We start from the raw sequence: 19,333 nt of genomic DNA, 5'->3' as shown, positions 1-19,333 counted from the left end.
TGCTTTTAATCCCACCTGATACTTGTGTCTTCACTCCATAGAGTGGACCTGCATCTATTCTATGCCTGGAGCCAGTCCCAGTGTTAATAGTTTGATTGGCTCTATCACTTCAATCACTCCAATAAGGCTGGTTTCTGCAATTAGTGGTAAACTAGAAAAGCAGCCTTTTGAGGATAAGAAGTCAGGGATTATTAACAAATTTGTCAACAGCATTTTGAGGATAGAGTACTGGGGGCTGAACTGAGGAGCACTCTGCCACTGAGCTACATCCCCAGTCCTTTTTTTAAATCAGTATTTTTCTTTCTCTTTTCTTTTCTTTCCTCCCTCCCTTCTTTCCTTCCTTCCTTCCTTACTTACTTACTTCCCTTCCTCCCTCCCTTCTTTCCTTCCTTCCTTCCTTCCTTCCTTCCTTCCTTCCTTCCTTCCTTCCTTCCTTTCTTTTTAAGACAGGGTCTTGCAAAGTTGGTCAGGCTGGTTTCCAACTTGCAATCCTCCTGCCTCAGCCTCCTGAGTTGCTGGGATTACATGTACCACCACACCTGGCCCTCAACAGCATTTCTTAAGAATGTGCTGAAAGGAACATTGTATAGCTGTTTCAAAGCTATGAAGCCTATAGAATTTTAAGAACATAAATGAAGAAACGTGTGTATGTGTGGTGGGGGGCAGAATTTCAGGACATTATTAAATTGTAAATGCATATTAACTTTATCCTGTTGTGTCTGGTTAACTCTTTTTCTTATAAGTAGCTCCATTTCTAGCACATGTGCCTAAGACTGAATATTTTTGAACATATAAAAAATCTTGAAAAATAAATTCTGCAAATTTTATGATGATTTTAGAAACATTTGCTGGAAATCAGAATAAAATGGACATGAACAAAGAGTTGGATATTCAAAGAATATAAACCTATTTCCATATTTCCAAAAGCAAGAAATGAGTTAACAGTAAATGAATTTCTTCAATGAAGCAAATACTTAGCTAACTAGAAGCTAAAGTCCTTCTAATTGACCCAACAGTTCCTCATTCTTCATCCAAAAGAGAGAAGTGAAATAGAAGAGCAACTTCTCAACCACGTAACATTTTCTGTAATAACAGACCACAACACACAGGTAAAGCAAAGCACAAGAAATGACTTTGAGATCCTTAGACGGAAATGAAGCGTGTGGAGAGGGGAAGGCTGTGGTCAGGGGAATGTCACAGTAAAGCAAGGGTTTGCATTCAATGAACCACAACACACGAAGAACTGTTTGCACAAAAAATGGAAAAGACATGTCTCCTAACTCATAGGTATTTACAACTCACAGGTATTCCTTGTAGTGGGGCCACAAAATGAATACAATGGAAAACATGGGGGTGGGAAGTACCTGAAGATCAAAAAGAAAGAACTGAGAAAAACCTAATGGAGAAGGAAGACTTGAGCTGGTTCTTAAAGGATAAGTAGACTATTAACAGCTACTGGAAGACATGAGAAAAATATACTCTAGACACAAGAAAAAGTGTGAAGAACTCACCTGCCCTCTCCTAGTATTTTTTCCCTCCTTGTTAGTACTTAAATTACTTCATTATGATGTTCTGTTTTCATGCAGAGTGATAAATCAATGCCTTCTCCTCTAGAACATTAACTCCTGTAGGGACCAGTGGGATGTGGATGAGCACTATTCTGCATGGCCTGCAACTTGCCCAATATCTGGCACACAGAGCTCAATACATTTGTTGCATGATCAAAAATGTGTATTGAAGAAGCAAAGCTACAAGACATGGAGTGGAGTGGAGAGCTCATGGAGTATGTAAGTGGTAGTGAGCATGTGGAATACAAGACATGAGTGGTGGGTTATAGGATGGATAATCTATAACTATTCTATAGTTATATTCTATATAGCTATTCTTTGTATTCTTACTCCTATTAAAGGGGTGGTAGGAGTAAGAATACAAAGAGTTTAATTAGGATATAAGATCTGAACAGTCAGGAAGAGCTACTGAAGTTTTTGTATCCAAGATTAAGTTGGTATAAAATACATTATATTTTGTCATGAAGTCTCAGAGGAGTTCCATAAAACAGTCTTTTCCAATAAACAGAGCTAAGTCATCCAATGTTTATAAATATTTACAAAGTCTTTTCTATGTGCCAGGCACTATTAGGAGCCAGATGTATAACAGTCAGTAAAAACAGGAGTGGCACTTACCCTCATGGAATTTTACAGTTCAGTCTAATTCATTCAATTATTTAATCAATTCCTAAGTGCAATATATATTGGCTTAGTTTTGTGCTGTGTGACTGGTGTTTAGGGGAAGGAAAAAGAGAGAAAGATAGAGCTCACTACCTAGTATAGAACAGAAATAAAATTGCTACAGGAACAGAGATGAGATATAAATTAAGTTCTATCACAATAGAGAATAGGTGATTCATTTGGCATGATTCAGCCTCAAGGCTTCAGAGACATTTACTTGAATTGGATTTTATTTAAGTGATGAATCCTGGTCCTCAGAGGGCCTAAAAGTATATAAAATAATGTCATGTGTATATATACACATATATAGAGAGAATTATACATGTATAGTTCTGAAAGAGAATATGATGCATACTAACTTCATGACAAAAGTTAAAAATTACTTTAGAGACTATAGAGAAAGGAGAGAGATAAAGAATCAATCTAGCCAAGTTACCGAACCAAATTGAAGGGAGCGTTTAAAAAATAAAGTCTCTTACACAGATCTTGAACTAACTTCACAACAATACATCCTATGCCAATGAAAAGGCTTGGATTGACAGTTTTTAAAAATGTTCTTTCCTGATGGTATTTTGTCAGAAAAAAACAAAGATTTTCCTAATTTCTGAGAGCAATTCACAAACAATATCTGACCAATTCAGATTAATTTCACATCAAAAATTATAAGTATAGGTAACATACCAATTTTAATGATCACAATGGGTATGAAAGCAAATAGTTTTTGATAAATCAATATCCAGTATGGCAATCATTCTGCTAAATGGCATTTGTAAGTATATCAGCCATTGCCATAAATGAAAAATTCAAAACACCCAAAGCAGTTATCCTGATCCTCAAGGAAAAGGGAAGTTGCCTTTGCTTTTGCTAGTATCTCTCTAACAAGACATTTCAAATATCAAACTACAACAATGAGGAAGAGAATTCATTCAGTAATATGAAAGTGAGGATGGCTTTTCATATATTAAAACCCAGGTCTTTAAATAAATCTAACAATAATAGCAATAAAAACAACAACAGAATCACTTACCTCTGTCCTTCCTGCTATATATTTGGAGGTCCCTGTGTGAATAAACAGGCAGTCTCCAATTTATATACACAGTGTGTTCCAGAAGTTCTTGGATAAACTGGCTATTTGAAATTCAGCAGATCACTTACAAACCATGGTTTGTTTTCCAGGCTGGTTAGGAAACCTGGCTCATACAACAAACATTTACTGCACATCAATTTACCTCACAGGAATGTTGAATGAGAGAACTGTGAATTCTGGGTCTGCAACTAAGGAAACCCTGCAATGCCAAAAGGAGGACGAAAAAGAAAAAGAAGACATGCAGAGGACAGAAATACAATCCTGTCCCATTTCTTCTGCATTTCTGAAATACAAACATTGGGTTTTCTGTTTCTTCCAAACTCAGTTTATTAGAGACCCTCTGATTTCCCAGGGCCCTCTCAGGTTTCCCTAGGTACGATAGTCCAGCCCAAAGTTTGATTTTTGTTCAAAGATTGCCTGCCCTTCTAAGTGCTAGAGTTCTAAAAGTAAAGACTGGACCAGACTGTACATCACTCCTAGGTAGTGTAGGCTCAAAGACTACACAGAACTGCCTGAAACCCCAGACTCACATCCACAGCTGGATGACTTTGATTAAATTATAGAAGAAATGTAGCAGTGTGGGTTCTTAACACATTGGTTGAATCTTGGCTCCTAGCCTTGTGGCCTTTGGCAAAATGCTCAACTACACTATACCTCAGTTTCCTCAACTACAAAATGGGGAAAAGAGAACTACTTCACAAGATATTGAGAGACTAGAGTATAATAAAGCATTTAGAATGTAGTCCCTGTGATCAATAGATGTTAACTATAATGATTTACCTTTCTGAGCCTCCCATTCTTAATCTATTAAGAGGTGGCATCCACGGTAGGGAGTTTTGATGAGTCTTATGTATGATAACATATGTGGCACCACCATCCTGCCTTATAGTAGTAAAATGTGAGATTATTAGTTTCCGCTCCCTCCTTTCAATTCAGCAGTACTCTGCTTGCAGATAAGAGGAAAGCAAATTTGCTGGAACTGATTATAATTAATGTGACTTTTAATCTTCATAGATTTATTGATATTACTAAAAGAGATCATTTTTATAATGTCAAGGTAGGTAATTCAACAAAAAGAGAACTGCTATAGTGGGGCCAAGATACCTAAGCAGGTGCTTACAGCTGACTTAGAAGGTAGAGAACTGAAGGCAAGACCAGCACTGCGGTACAGCAACAGGAGCATGCAGCAACTGAAACCCAGATTCCGTCCCCAGGATGGCAGAACTCTTAGGATCAAAGGTGTCATCCAATTATGCAAAGTTATAAATTAAAAAAAATAGCACAACAGGCATCAGTAGTAGAAGACAGAAAGGTGGCTGCTTGCTGGTTGTCATTTTCAGTGACCCACACACTGTTGGCTGTCTGCCACAACGGTTTTATGGCAGTGACTTTTCTTAGTCTCTTCTCCAGACTTTATCTTCCATTCTCCTCATGAATAATACCTCTAGAGCTTGACCTTGGCTGGCTTCGCTTCTCACTTTATTTAGTCTTCTTAAGGGTTCCAACTATCACAGGGATGCATCCAATTCTCTATCATCAGTTTTGCTTTTTCCCCCAAGTTCCAGACCTATAAGCATGCAACCACTATCGGCTAGTCACTGCCGCTTGCCACCCGGGTGTCTTGCAGAAATCTCTAACTTAATACGACATTTATTAAATGCATTACTTACTCCTCAGCATCTCCTCCACTATTCCCTGCCATGGTTAACAGCACCAACCCTCTTCCAGAGAGGAAAATACAAAACCAGGAAGTCACTGGATATGGTATCACTTTGAAGAAACAGCCAGTATCATAGAACACACGCTGTTCCTCTTCTTAAAACCACCAGCAATTTCTCTTTGTCACTGTTGTGAAATTTAAGTTCTACCTTTGATAACAACAGAAATTATTCTTATGAACTTGCCCATGTTAAATTGTACACTCCTTTGAGATTTCAGAGCTGGGCATCTGTCTCCTTTCCCCCACACTCCTGGCACAATATAGCGAAAAAACTTATCTTCAGAGAGTGGATGTTGAATGAATACATGAATGAAGGACTACAGAAAAATAATGTAGTAAAAACAGATATAAATAAATAGCTATGAGAGTATATGGAAAAAGTGATTTCCAGCTGGACAAAGCAAGGAACAATTCATGTAGCAAACAGAACTTGATCTGTTTTCAAAGAACATTCTAGGCAGAGGGACTGCATGAGGAAAAAGAAGAGGAGAAAATGAATGCATGTATATGGGAAGATAGGGAAGAAAACTGAAAAAGCAGACAAGGTTAGAGGTTAAAGACCTTGATTGCAGAGTAAATAGATAAACACATTTTTAACTGGAAACTATATTATACTTTTTAATATAAAATTGTTAATCTTATTATTTTAATCATTTATGCTATTTACTACGGAGAATTACAATTACAGAGAAAACATAAAATGAGCCCTTGTACCCTTATCAACCCTAACAAGTTCAGTTCAGTCTCATACCCACTCACTGTACCCCCAAATTAGTTTGAGATAAATCACAGAGATCATATAATTTCATTTGCAAATATTTCCCTAAATCATAGGACTCTCTCAGTTAGTATAACTACTGTACCATGATCAAGCTTAAAAAGTAATAATTCACTAATATCATCAGTATTATAAGTTCAGAGTTCCCTGATTTTCTCACAATTTACTTTGCAGCTCCTTCAAACGAACAGGATTCAACCTAGGCCCATGCAGTTGCTGGGTAAAGCTCTTAAATCAATCTGCCTCTCCCTTTTCTTACCCTTCCCCCCTCTCACCCTTCCTCTGCCTCTCCCTGTTACCCTTCCTCCCTTCCTTAAGTTCTCCCTTACTCTTAATCACTTTATTATACAATAAAACATTTACAAAAAAAAAAAAAAACACTCTAAATAAATGTATGAGTTAATGAATTACTTTGAAACAAATATCTTGGTAAGCACCAGTCAGGTCCAGGAATAGCACTCTGCCAGTCACCCTTGAAGGCCTTCCACATGTCCCATGTCAATCACACCTCCTTTACTACTCCCTCCACTGAAGTAGTGACTCTCTATACTTTCATAGTAAAATCGCTTCTTTGTTTGCATTCATCATTTTATCACCTATGTGTACATCCTAAGGTGTTATAGCATCACCCACTTTTAAAATGTCTTATATTCTTCATTTAACATCATGTTTCTTAAGGTGTTCCTACTCCATGCCTTTCCTTTTCCTACAGGTTGAATCATTCAGCATATTTGGCCTGTGGAGTTTCATACAGTCTGAATTTTGCTGACTGCAAACTCATGGGGTGCCTCAATATATTTTTTTAGATTTCTGGCAAAATAGCAGCAGTGTCTAAAGACTTGATCAGACTCAGATTTAACCTATTTGACAAGATTATAGCTAACACTGTGTTCTTCTATTAGAAGAAAAATATCTAGTGGTTTATCATTTGTGAAGTTAACAATCATTGATGCTTAATGCTTAGATTTATTAATCAACTGGAACTTACAAATCTATGATTTCTCCTTCATTTATTAGTAGGAATGCTTATATAACACATACTTTTTTGCACTGTTTTATTACCAATGGTATATTTCTTCCAGGAAAATCAGAATATTAAATTATTTCTCTTTGTTTACTAGTTTTCAAGACAAAAACTGATTTTCTATCAGCATTCAAATAAAAATAGTGAAATTTTTACAAATATCATTATGAGTTTATGAATTAGAACTTCCTGCATTGAATTAAAACCATTGCAAGTACTACATTTATTCGAGTTCAAATTGCATCTCTTTAGCTAATAGTTAACTCTTTCTTTAAATTAATTCCTAAGTTGTTTCATTAACAAACAACTTAAGAGAATTTAAAACTTTCAATTATGGTTGTGGAATTGTCTATTTATCCTTGAATTCTGCCAACTCTTGCTTCATGTATTTTGAAGTATTTTTAAAAGGCACATTTACTGTTACTATTTTTATGCCTCCAATAAAGTGACCTTTTTCCTATTACAAAATGTTCTCTTTATCTTCAGTAATCCTCATTGTCTTAAAGTCTACTTTATCTGATATTTGTATAGCTACTCTAACCTTTTTATGTTATTCATTATTTTTTACTCTTAAAAAGTTTTCTCCTTTTCACTTCCTACCAATCTTCAGGCCTTATGTATTGTGTATTTATGTGTGTGTGAACATGTGTGCAAACTTCTGCTGGGGTAAGAAGGTAATGGGGGTTCAGGGAGTAAAGTGTTCTACCAGTTCAATGGACTAGTACATACTTATATATGTGCATTCATGTACACACACACTCATTCCTTGGTTTGCCTTCATTTCTGAAATAACTTATTTTCTTCATTTTAAGTTTTCAGTGAGTTATATAATTTCTGTTATTTATATTATTCTTTCACTTTTTGTGACCTTTCTTAATGTCTTTCAGTTCATTTTTAAATAGGTAATTATACACACTTCTGACATACTATACTTTCTTTTTTCCGCATAGATGTTATTCTACTTTTTCTTATAGCTTTGAATAGGATTTTACCTTTTTTTTTTTACTGTTGTTCTTCATTTTTATGTGAAATTAGTTTTTTTCTGGACTTTAGAATATGGCAGGATTTTCAAAATTCAGAGAGATTCCTCTCCAAATCTATAGGGGCTCTGCCATGGGATGTCCTGCTGTTCCCTTCCTCCATTTTAGCCAGTCCCTTCTTTTCCCTTCTTCTACTTTGTCCTGATCCAGTTCCTTTTCTTCTTTTCTTGCATGATGGGGCTCAAACTTAAGCCCTTCATATACTAGGCAACTGTTCTTCTACTCTTAGCAGCTTCTTCTCTACGGATCTGGTCACTTTTTAGAGTTATAAAGCACTAGAACTGCTCCAACCCCATCCAAACCTTACTGCTTGTACCTACCTTCTCCCAGTAAATCCTCTCCTAATTTCAGCTGCTGCTCCTGAGTTGGCCTACTATACTTGCCAGTAAGCACCTGTTGGCTCTTTTGGGGTCTCCTGTTGTTGAGTGGACCAGGCAAGACGCAACTTCCTTCTGCTGGCTTCCCTGCCTTCCCATAAGGGTCTCAAATGTGTTGGTAGCTTCTCTCACTCAATTACCAAAAGGAGTTCTCATGGATAATTTGTCACCAAGTTTTGCTTAGGTGTAGGTTGGGGCTTGAAATTTAAAAGCTTTCTTGCTGCCACAAGTATCACCTTCCAAACTTTGATTTTTTGATTAAACACTTTCTAGATCCTTCAGAGGTAGGAGAAGTCACAGATAGATGGTGCCCAAAAATGAGGGCAAATAAGAAAACACACATAAATAACAAAAAACAGTACTGACAAACCAAGGAGTTGAAATTCACCTAGATGAATCAGCAGTTTCTAACCTCACTAAGCAGTGAGTAAAAGTAGACATTTCTCAAAATGTGTTTGACAGGAAGTTAACAGAAACAAGTTAGTTCTGGTATTCCAGAGGATGTAAATTAAGAAACAGTGGACTGAGGTGAAGCAACCCATACCTCTTTCTTTGAAGCAGTATAAAATGAGGCAGTGGCAAGTTTTATACCAAGTTATTAAAGCCGAAATCAGAAAATCTGAGGAGAGAAATCTCAGCTCCTACATTTAATTCAGCAAATAAGTATTGCCATTTAAGAATAAAATGTGCTCTAATTTGCTTACCATATACCAAGTGACGGTGGGTTTGACTCTGGAAGGAAAATATCCATCCACATTTGGACAAGTGATCTTCTGAATACCATATTCTATATACAGTCTATGCACTGGGAGTTTCATGGGGGAATTGAAACAGCTGTCTTTTTGAACAACTTCCAGAGGAAATGCAACTTTGCTGCAATATGTAGTGTTCCTAAAAAGAGAAATACGCAATAAATAGGTAGTCTCATTTGCATTTCACTTAATATAGCAACCACATAAAAATGAACCAAATAGAGACTTCATTTATACATGTTAAGTTCACGTAAAAACTGAATGATTTACAGAGGCATTTCTTATGTCAAGTGGTATCACAGAATAAAAAATAAACACAGTTGTCTACTGATAATGTTCTAAAATATGTATACATGACCCTGAACATTATCAGTATTAGATTTTTTAAAAAGGAGGAAGGATTGGGGATTTAAAATGCCCAACCACAGGGCAGATTGTGATACCCATGGTAAGTTGTTGGACTGTTGGGGAAAGTGTATGTGTACAGATATGTGTGTTTAAATTTTTCACTTAAAAATTTTTCAGTAATACTCAGTATTGGTGAAGCAAAGGCAAGAATACCATATTTAATCATAGTTCCTAATGGTAAAAAAAAACCTTTGGAAAAGAAGTGTTTCCAGGATAATTTGGTGTGGAAATCTTTTTTTCAAATGATAGAAATATAGAAAGGGGGAAATAAGAGACCACACATACTCGAAAATGTCCATCCAGTGCCATCTCAGCAATAAAAACATTGGAATCAATAGAAAAACTAAACAAAAGGAATTTTGTAAAAAAAGCACTATGATATATAACCACTCAAAATTGTTATCAGTGCCTATAAAAACAATCAAGATGAAAATAAATTTGCTTAGTATGACTGGGAAGTCATGTAATAATGTCTACACGGGTTGTTTCCTCTTCTCTTTTATCCTCTCTCTACCCTGCATCTAACTTAGGGCCTCCTATTCATTGAGTACTTTGGACATTTTTTTGATGACATTTATCATAATACGTCAGTAGAGTAGAGAGAAAAGAACAAGAGGAGGGAGTAGGGGAAAGAAAGGAGAAGTACTAGGGACTGAACTAGAGCAAATTATATTCCATGCTTTTATCATTGTGTCAAAATAAATTCTTACATTCTGTATAACTAAAAAGAACTAATAAAAATTACCATAATACAAAACAAAATGGCTATATCCAGATATCTATGTCATCTGTAAAATGTAAATTTCACAAGATCATTGGTGTTTATTATATTCGTCACATCTAGTAGTTTCTAAATTTTTAGTAAGTGATGAAAAATATTCGTTTAATGAAAAAAAAGGATATAAAATTTTATCTACCTATAGGAAAATAAGAAAGTGAATAATAGAATAATGAAATTAAGTGTCTAGAGTCCGTTCACTGTTCACCTTTTTTCACGATTTCTGGGTACAGGACCAAATGCATAGTAGACACTTGACTTGTGAATTAGGGTTAGAGTTAGGGTTAGGGAGGGGGGCAAGAATGGAGGAAGGAAGGACTGTATAGAGGGAAAAGAGGGGTGGGAGGGGTGGGGGGGAAGGGAAAAATAACAGAATGAATCAAACAACATTACCCTATGTAAATTTATGATTGCACAAATGGTATGCCTTTACGCCGTGTACAAACAGAGAAACAACATGTATCCCATTTGTTTGCAATAAAAAAAAAAAAATACTACATATGATGCAAGGGAAGGGGCATGAGTTCCCAAACATGAGGGAAGAGGCACTCAAAGACAACTTGTGACAATACTAAGAATGTGGCATAAGGGAGTGTCAGGCAGGAACTTTGTCTACCAATAACAAAAGTCTACCTTGTGAAACAGAAGTTGTAGAAGGTATATTTCAATTGAACATAAAGATACATTTTCTGATTTAAATAAAAGTGATGAACAGTGAGTGGTTGGACTGACTTGTGCAACCCCCAAAGTTAAATATTATTGGAGCCAGATTATAAGCAGTAAAATACAGGAAGATGAATCTAGTTTCATAGCCTTAAAGACAGCTAGCCCTGTGATTCCACAAGGTTGTCTCAGTTTAGATATCACCTCCGGACAGTGAGAAGCTTTTTAGTGCTCTTAGCAGATAATTTTAATGCTAGCTGTGCTTTAGAGACGTGGAAGATAGGAAGGCAGGTAACAGACAATCAACAATTGATAAATAACACTATAGGTATATGCACACATTACTGGCCAAGCAGTTCTACTCTCATGATGCAAAATGGTTAGTTTAGGAAAGTTAAGGGAACTGCTCTGGGTAAGCAGTGGGTAGCAAGCGAAAAAGTAACACAGATACTATAGCACTAGAACATGTGTTGGAGACCAGAGTTGAACACAAAACATCCCAGGGACCTGCTAATGTTCACTTGGGAAATGGTATCAGATTAATGATCATCAAAGAGGAAGAGGAGCTTAAAGACCAACTCTCTCACTGCATGGAATGAAGGCACCAGATATGGACACAACTTGGCTACATTCACCAGCTAAATGGTGGCAGACCTGGAATGAGAGCCAGATTTCTCTGCCTTCTCATCTGATGCTATTTGCAATATAATCTGTTTTAATTTTCACCAAGTTGCATTAGGATATAAATAATGGGAACAGCATACTCCCAGGCTCCATGGGAACCAGTTGCCAATCTCAAATTCACTCCAATATAATCACTGTCAGGTGAAAGCTCCAGAAGGGTCTTTAGAAAGGCTTAGCAGGCTAAGTGCACAGTGATCCAGAAGCTTCTCTGCAATAGAGAAGGGGACCTTTTTATATAATTACAGCATAGCTTATATTTGTCAAAGCATAGTCCATCAGAGAACAGTTAACATCCTTGAGGAAAACAGGATATAGTTATTATGAGCTCAATTGTGTCTCACACACACACACCAAATTCATGTTGAATTTGACTTCAGAATTTGACTATATTTGGAAACAGGGCCTTTAAAGATGTAAGTAAGATAAAATGAGATCAGAAGGGTGGGTCCAAGTCTCATATGATTAGTGTAGGACAGTGACATACACAGAGGGAGTCCTATGCAAAGACATGAAGAAAAAATGACCATATGCAAGTTAAGGAGAAGAGAAAGGCACTGAGAATCAAGCTCACCAACTTTGATCTTAGACTTTCAGCCTCCAGAACTGTGAGAAAAGAAATACCTAATGGTTAGGCCACTGCCTGTAGTATTTTGGTATTGCTGCTCTGGCAAATCAATATACCTATTAAATAGTACGAAACTGCATTAAAAGAAAAAATAAAAGCTCCCTAGATTGAAAAAACAAAAACAAAAACCACAACCTACATGGAAATTCAGAAAACAAAGTATATCCTGGAACTAAAAAAGACACTGTGAATAAAAGGTAAGCAAAGAACACAGCTTTAAAATTATTATTCTTTGAAGGAATCTCTGTTTTTCAAGGGTCACTCCTAAGCAACAACAACATTAATCCATAGTAAAAGAAAGACAGGTTGTAAGATAAAATCTACATAGATGTTAAAAAAAAAGTGGATTTGATAAAATTTGTAATAATGATAGCTTTCTTAAGAATAAAGTCTTAGATTCTTAGGAATGTGGTGTTCACCTAGCTTCTTAGGAAATTTCAGTAGAAAAATTTAAACACATCGTCTTACCTATATTTGATGCCTCCTAAATATTCTTTTCTATAAAGGTGCTCTCAGTGTCTATTCTAGGCCAGGCACTTTGAAAGATGCCAAGAATAAAAGACACAAATGGGCTCTATTCCCTGCCCTGTTAATTTTCTAGGGAAATGGATGCTTCCAGGTGAGGGATACATGTTGGCAGGTTCCAATATCAAGGAAAGGGGGCAAATAAATAAAGTTCCACCTTTAGACAACTGTGACCTGTGTTGGGATCTGAAAAGGAACCACCCATGGAGAATATTTCTGGAATACGCTCATTCTCTCTGCACACATTCTTCAATCCTTCTAGGCTAATACACTGAAGTGAAGCATAACTCTAAATACTTTGTTCCCTCCCTGGCTTCATGGCACATTCATCATCTGAATAAAGCCTAGGTAGGAATCAAGGGAAAAGACAGCAGCAGCTGTGAGTTGGGCTACCTTAACATGCAGGTGTAGTTGCCTGTGTCATTGAGGAGGGTGGGCCGGAACCAGAGCACATCTTTCTCTTTACTGATGCGGTTCTCAGGAAGGCGGAAGTTAATGGGCTCCTCCAGGTCCCGGTCTTGCCTAGTCCAATACCAAATCAGAGTAAGTCCAGCAGAGTGGGCGGTGCTGTAGTTAAACTTCAAGAAGTGTTCAAAGAGCGGACACTTGATGCGAGCTGGCTCATCTTCGAATACTTGAATCTGCCTCATGGTATCCAGACCCCAGTCATCGCAGCGTTCTGGAATCATCAAAAGGAAAGAAAAGAGGAGATAAAGTCACTTCAAAATGAAGTTCTCCAGAGGACACACTTTCTCTTTAGGATACCCAGTCTTTTCCAGGTACCTCCTTCTCTGGGTCCTCCAATAAATGCATATAATAAACACCACTGGTGAAAAAAAAATGCTTCGTTCCATTTCTTCATTGTCTTTTGGGTATCTTTTGGATAAAAATTTGATCTGACAGCTTGATCCTGTGAAACCCTACAAGGACTTAGGGAGGTGTCATGAGCAAGAAATCATGTGCTTTCTCATTTCCTGGAGATAGAGAAGTCCTCAGGAGAAAATTGTAACTGAGAAGACAACCCTTGCCTAGGTAGGAGAGAGAGAACTCTCTGTGTTCCCACATCTCCTGCTCTGGAGTTCATATCTGCACCATCCCATAGAAATATAATATGAGCCACATGTGCCAGTTGCGTCATTAAAAACATAAAAAGAAGCAGGTGAAATTAATGTTAGTAATGTATTTTTTATCCATGGTTATATTCAAGATATCGAAAAGATGTTAATGAAGTTATTTTACATTTTAATTCTTTTTGCAGTGAATCTTCCACATTCAACGTATTTTACACTTACTGCACACCTCCACCTGGGCTAGCCATTCTGTCTCCTGGCTACAGTGCCTAGGAGTGTGACTATGGACCTTAAGAAGTTGAGGTCTTCAGGATGCACACTGAGGAATAAAAGTGCTAGTGGTTCAAAGATTCAGAGTCAAACAAAACTAGTAGTGGTTTTTAGAATTTATTTTTTATAATGAAAAATAATCCCTCAATTCAGAAAAAAAAAAAAAAACCCATGAGAATTACTTCTTTTCTTACAAGTGAAATATGAGTGGTGGGGCAAAGACAGACGAGACTGCAGGGGTGATGGAGTTCTATAAGTTCCCCCAAATTATTTTAAGACAGTTTTATTTGTTTATTGTGTCTCTTACATACACTCTAACCATATAGTCTTCCATACATTTCAGTTTTCATGCTAAGTATAATAACTGGAAAGAACATATATAGTGTCATATGGTAAATAATGGCATTTTTAAATAAAAGGGTTACATCACTCCTTTAATTACACCCAACGGAATAGAGATTTGCCATACAATGATGTCAAACCTAAAAATAGACAAAGACACTTTTTTTAACTTATTAATTCCATAATATTTTTTTCTCCTTGAACGTGTATCAATTCCACTGTCTTCACACATAATTTTACTTTGTGGAATATATTCTTATGTCTGATAGTCTTCAAACATTTTTTCATCATCTTATTCTTCTAAGAATAAAGAAATATATAAAGCTATATGTGCTATACTTTGTTTCTTCTGGATGAGTTTTATTATGATTATAGTACGTACAATTCAGGTTAGATTTTCAATTTTATAAGTATTTGCCAAATATAAAATTTCATTGAAATTAGGTATTCATAGTGTGGATGGGTTGATTCTGAATGAGAGGAGTTAAGTATCGGTTGGAAATTAATTGTTAATATATAAGCATTGAGGACATTTTTCATAGCCAGGAAAAATGTCACTCAATTCTTTGAATTCTTTCAGTGATATGCCCAATTTATTTATTTTACTATCAAAAATTATTTTTAATGATAACTTGACAATTCTTAAAGACAGAGCCTATTTTTAAAAAAGGCCCCATCCTTAATTCCTCCCAGAATGATCACCCTCTGCAATTGGAAACTGTGAGTCTTTCAATCAGAGCAAGTCTATTTCCCAACCCTTGAATTGGGGCTGCCCCTTGTCACTTGTATTGGCCAACACAATGTAGCAAAAGCCATCCTAGGACAATCTAAGCCTCAGACTTAAAAGTTTTTGCTTTCTCTAGGAACCATGTTACCACTATAGAACAAGCCCTGAAAAGCTGAATAGTAAATAAGAGAACATGTGGGCTAAAGCTGCTGGACAGCTCCAGAAGCATAGCTATCCAGCCCTTCCACACTGACCAAAGATGCTCAAGCCCAGCCTGGACCAACAGTGCCTGGCAACCCATGGCCTCATGAGCAAAAATGCATGTCTAACAAATAAAATGAAGTTCTGCCATTAAAACTGATGATTGTTAGGCAACATTTCTGTAGCACTAGATAACTGATAGAACAACTAAATAGTAGTTATTTTCCTTTTTTTGAAAGGAAAGAATTTGAATCTTTCTGACTTGAAAACAAATTGACAATTAAGTAAATAATAAATCTCTGGGAAATGAAACTATTTTTTTCAAGACTCTACAGATGACTATTTTTTCTATCCTTTAATTAGAATTACCTTTTAAAATCAAACATACAGAGAGATTTGGAAAGATCAAAAGGTTGTTTACATCAATACACCTTTGTGATACCTGTACAATATTTTTAAATGAAATAAAATGTCTATTTTATCACTTTCACTAACTACCTTTTCTTTAACACTGCAAAGTTGCAGAATTAGCTCAGTTTATAGAAAAAATACAACCATAGTTTTTCTGATAAATATGACACTTAATAAACCCATTCAATATCATTCCTTTCTGTAACACCACTAAAACTAAAATAATTTTCTAGACAATCCTAGGTAACAGCAAGAACATGAGAAAAAAACATCAAAATGGACAAGTGGATTTTAAAATACATGTCATAAACCTGCAGGGGAAAGCTGGAGAATAAACCAATCTATAATTCAGATGATGAGAAGACCCAGGAACTATCGGTAAAAAGTAAGAAGTCATTATTAGTGCTAGTCACAAAATTCTGGTTATCCTACCAGGCACATTATAAGATTGTACTTTCCTGAATTTCTGACATAAGGAGAAGCCATGTGACTTACTTTGGCCAAGATGGCAAAGAGTGTCACTTGTAGTGGATGTTTTAATATCTATGGTATATTCACCAATTTCCCTTTTCTTCTGCCTTGGAAAATATGAACACACAAACTAAGATATCTCCAGCTTGTTCCTTAAAGTAAAAGAGTAGATCTCTGTTATTAAGTCATCGATAATCAGTACCAATAATTATCCTAACATGGCAGATGCGACCAGGTACCTCAAAACTGAGGCTACGGGGAAAGTGGTGAAATAAAAAAGATTGTACAAAAGCTCTATCAAACAGGTTACGAACTTTATTCTAATATCATTCTTCGAGTGACAACTTTCCCCACTCAGATCCAAGGATGGGGGTAGCCAAACTTTTACCCTCCAGGCAGTGTAAAAGTAGACTTAAGTAGAAAGACCTAACATTTTTAACATCACAGACTCTTTAACAGATTGTACAGCCACATCAGCCAAGAGAAAAGCTCGAGGTTAACAAGCTTCACACCAATCAGGTTCTTAATTGCTTCTTAAATACAGTTAACGCCAGAAGTTATCTTGAGAAAAAATCTCCACTACAAAATGTAGTTTCCGGTAAAGTAAAGGAAATTTCTTCCTCCAAATTATTAATAGGATTTGGTATTCCAGATAATTACACTGGTATTTTAAAAAAGAAAATATTTTTAAAAATTATCATTAATTTCAGAGAGAAAGGAACCTACTGCATTCATGAGAAAGAGGAACAGGATGCTGTAACAAGGAATATTCAGAGAAACAAAGAGCTGACTGAAACTAAAACTGATTATAAATGTAATGTATTGCATACAAATGTAATGTAATACATTACAATATAAATATAATTTAACATAATCTTATAAATGTAAAACCCTAATTGATGGTTTGTTTGGAAGTTATAGTTGAGGATTCCCTAGGGAATAAGAGGTAAAGACATATTAGTTAAATGGTTATTGATTCTACCATATAAGTACCAGTATTATATACAGAAGAATGAATAGGAAATAAGGTACAGCAGCTGAAGAGAGAAAACCCTCACTTACTGTAATTTTTAATTTTTTTGTATTTAGTCATAGATGGACACGATACCTCTATTTTATTTATTTATTTTCATGTGGTGCTGAGACTCAAACCAGTGCCTCACACATGCTAGGCAAATGCTCCACCACTGAGCCACAACCCCAGCCCCCATTTACTGTAATTTTTTAAAAATGAAAATAAAATGCATATTGTTGACTGAAAGAAAAAATAATACACACAAATTGGTTAGCAAAGTATAGACAGGAAATGCCAGGAGAAATAAATAAAATACTCAAAGGTGTTTACCTCTGAGGTGGAAAACTAGTGGGAATCAGGGAATTTACAGCAGAAAGGATGCAATTATGTGGGTATAGATATTTTAATACATTGACCTTAAAACAATCTCTAAGTATGATTTTCTATTAAAACAATAATTAGAAATAGAAAGAAGGAAGGAGGGAAAGAAATATCAACCCCATTCTACAACTGGCAAAGTCACTGCCAGTGTCAAACCATCCCAATTGCACCTCCTGTTTCTTAGGAAAAGTCTTGCGTTTAGTTTTTAATTCCAAAAATTGTGTTGGCATCTATTGGTATAACAGTCATTTCAATTTCTAAGTATAAAGTATATGATTAAAAAGAGTAAGAGACAGACAGACAATTGGACAACAGATGGAGGCTGGAACTTCACCACGTTAGGTTTGTTGTCTAGATGGAATCAGATGTCTCCACCTTCTGTTTATCATAAAGACATTCCTTATGCTGCTTCCAAAGGTACCTCCTGTCTCTGAGTTGGTTGACCCAAATCACTGATGGCACAATTGTTAAATGAAAATTAGTATCCTTTAGGCCACACCACTGTGCAATATAGTTCAATTCACATCACAAAAACTTGGGCCACATATCACAGTTCTAATGCCATGATTCACTGCTACAGGAACACCGGTAAACTGGAGAGAAAAAGGAAGCTCTACTAGAGGTTAACAGTGCTTTTATTAATGGAGGTGTTCTGACCCCACTATTACAATGTGTCACTTAGTCCTTGGAGGTCGCCATAGCCCTGAACTATGAATGTTAAGAAGATAGATGAGGAGTGAAGGGTAGTTTTTTCTTTTGTGAAGTACAAGAATCTGATTGAGAAAGAGGAGATAGGGAAAAAATAAAAAATAAAACTAGCATGCAATTGTCAACTACGAGCAGGTACTCAGGCAGACAATTTAGGAGGAGTTATGAAACAGACTTTTGGTGATTCCAGGGATAGACTCGTTTTCTCTTCCTGCACCCATGTGAAAATGACATATCCCTTCCTAGTAATAGGGTTTGGGTCATGTGATTTAATCTGGTTAATGAAACAGGTCCAGAAAGGACATGCAACATGAACCTCGCGTCTGATTTTTGGTGCTTTCTCTTTTCCTTATAGGGAGAGCCTGAAAAGCAGACATTTTAAAAGGGGTAGCATCACAAGAAGGAAGGAGCCTGGATTCCTGTGTCAGACAGAGCTACTTAGGAATGCCATATCACTTTCAAGGGACTGTGATGTGAGCAAAAAATAAGCCTGTATTGTATTAAGGCACTGAAATTCATCAAAGCGACTGGTATTGCATATCGTGAATAATAATGGTGATTTTCCTTTCATAATATGTTAATAAATTAAGAGTAGACATTTTTTAAAATAGTATTTGTTAAAGGTCCTTACATACTAAAATTTAATTACAGATCAATCATCAAGATTTTGGTTGATTCCATTAACTTAATTTGTTTTCAATCAAATTAAATTGAATACATTTTAAAAGAGAAAAGACATAATTATGTCTGTTATGTGTCTCTTTTACATTACATTTCATGGATCAAATGTGTATGTCTAGAAAGAGAATAAGACTCCTTTACAATAGGGACTGAAAGCATTTGTATTAGTATTCATAAGCATTAGCAAAAATGCTATTATTATTAAGCTTTTTCTTTGGGATATTTGTCCATTTGAAATTTGTTCTGTGAGCTTTTAAGTTTTTCCAGCCAGCTACCTGAGGGTATTTTGTCAGAGCTTTTTAAATTATTCAATGAACAAATAAAAATAAAATCTATGGCAACAGGCTGGAGTGTCATGTAATACCAA

The 19,333-nt window shown here is 36.0% G+C and overlaps 1 protein-coding gene across 3 annotated transcripts in view; it reads right to left on the bottom strand.

Moving 5' to 3' along the window:
* Nucleotides 1-19,333, bottom strand: part of Il1rap (interleukin 1 receptor accessory protein) — a 134,209-nt gene that overhangs the window by 43,074 nt on the left and 71,802 nt on the right. For all 3 annotated transcript variants that reach the window (XR_007110193.1, XM_047564108.1, XM_047564109.1), the window contains exons 3-4: nucleotides 13,083-13,368; nucleotides 8,959-9,145 (exon numbers count right to left, since the gene is read on the bottom strand). Coding sequence is in view for 2 of the 3 variants with exons in the window: in XM_047564108.1 (XP_047420064.1) it covers nucleotides 8,959-9,145; nucleotides 13,083-13,368 (473 nt within the window). In the remaining variant the exon portion in view is untranslated. The remainder of the gene's footprint in view (nucleotides 1-8,958; nucleotides 9,146-13,082; nucleotides 13,369-19,333) is intronic.

Source organism: Sciurus carolinensis, chromosome 9 (assembly GCF_902686445.1).
Source record: "Sciurus carolinensis chromosome 9, mSciCar1.2, whole genome shotgun sequence".
NCBI classification, from domain to species: Eukaryota; Metazoa; Chordata; class Mammalia; order Rodentia; family Sciuridae; genus Sciurus; species Sciurus carolinensis.
Note: the sequence above shows the minus strand (reverse complement) of the source record. Positions and strands in the feature narration are given on the sequence as shown.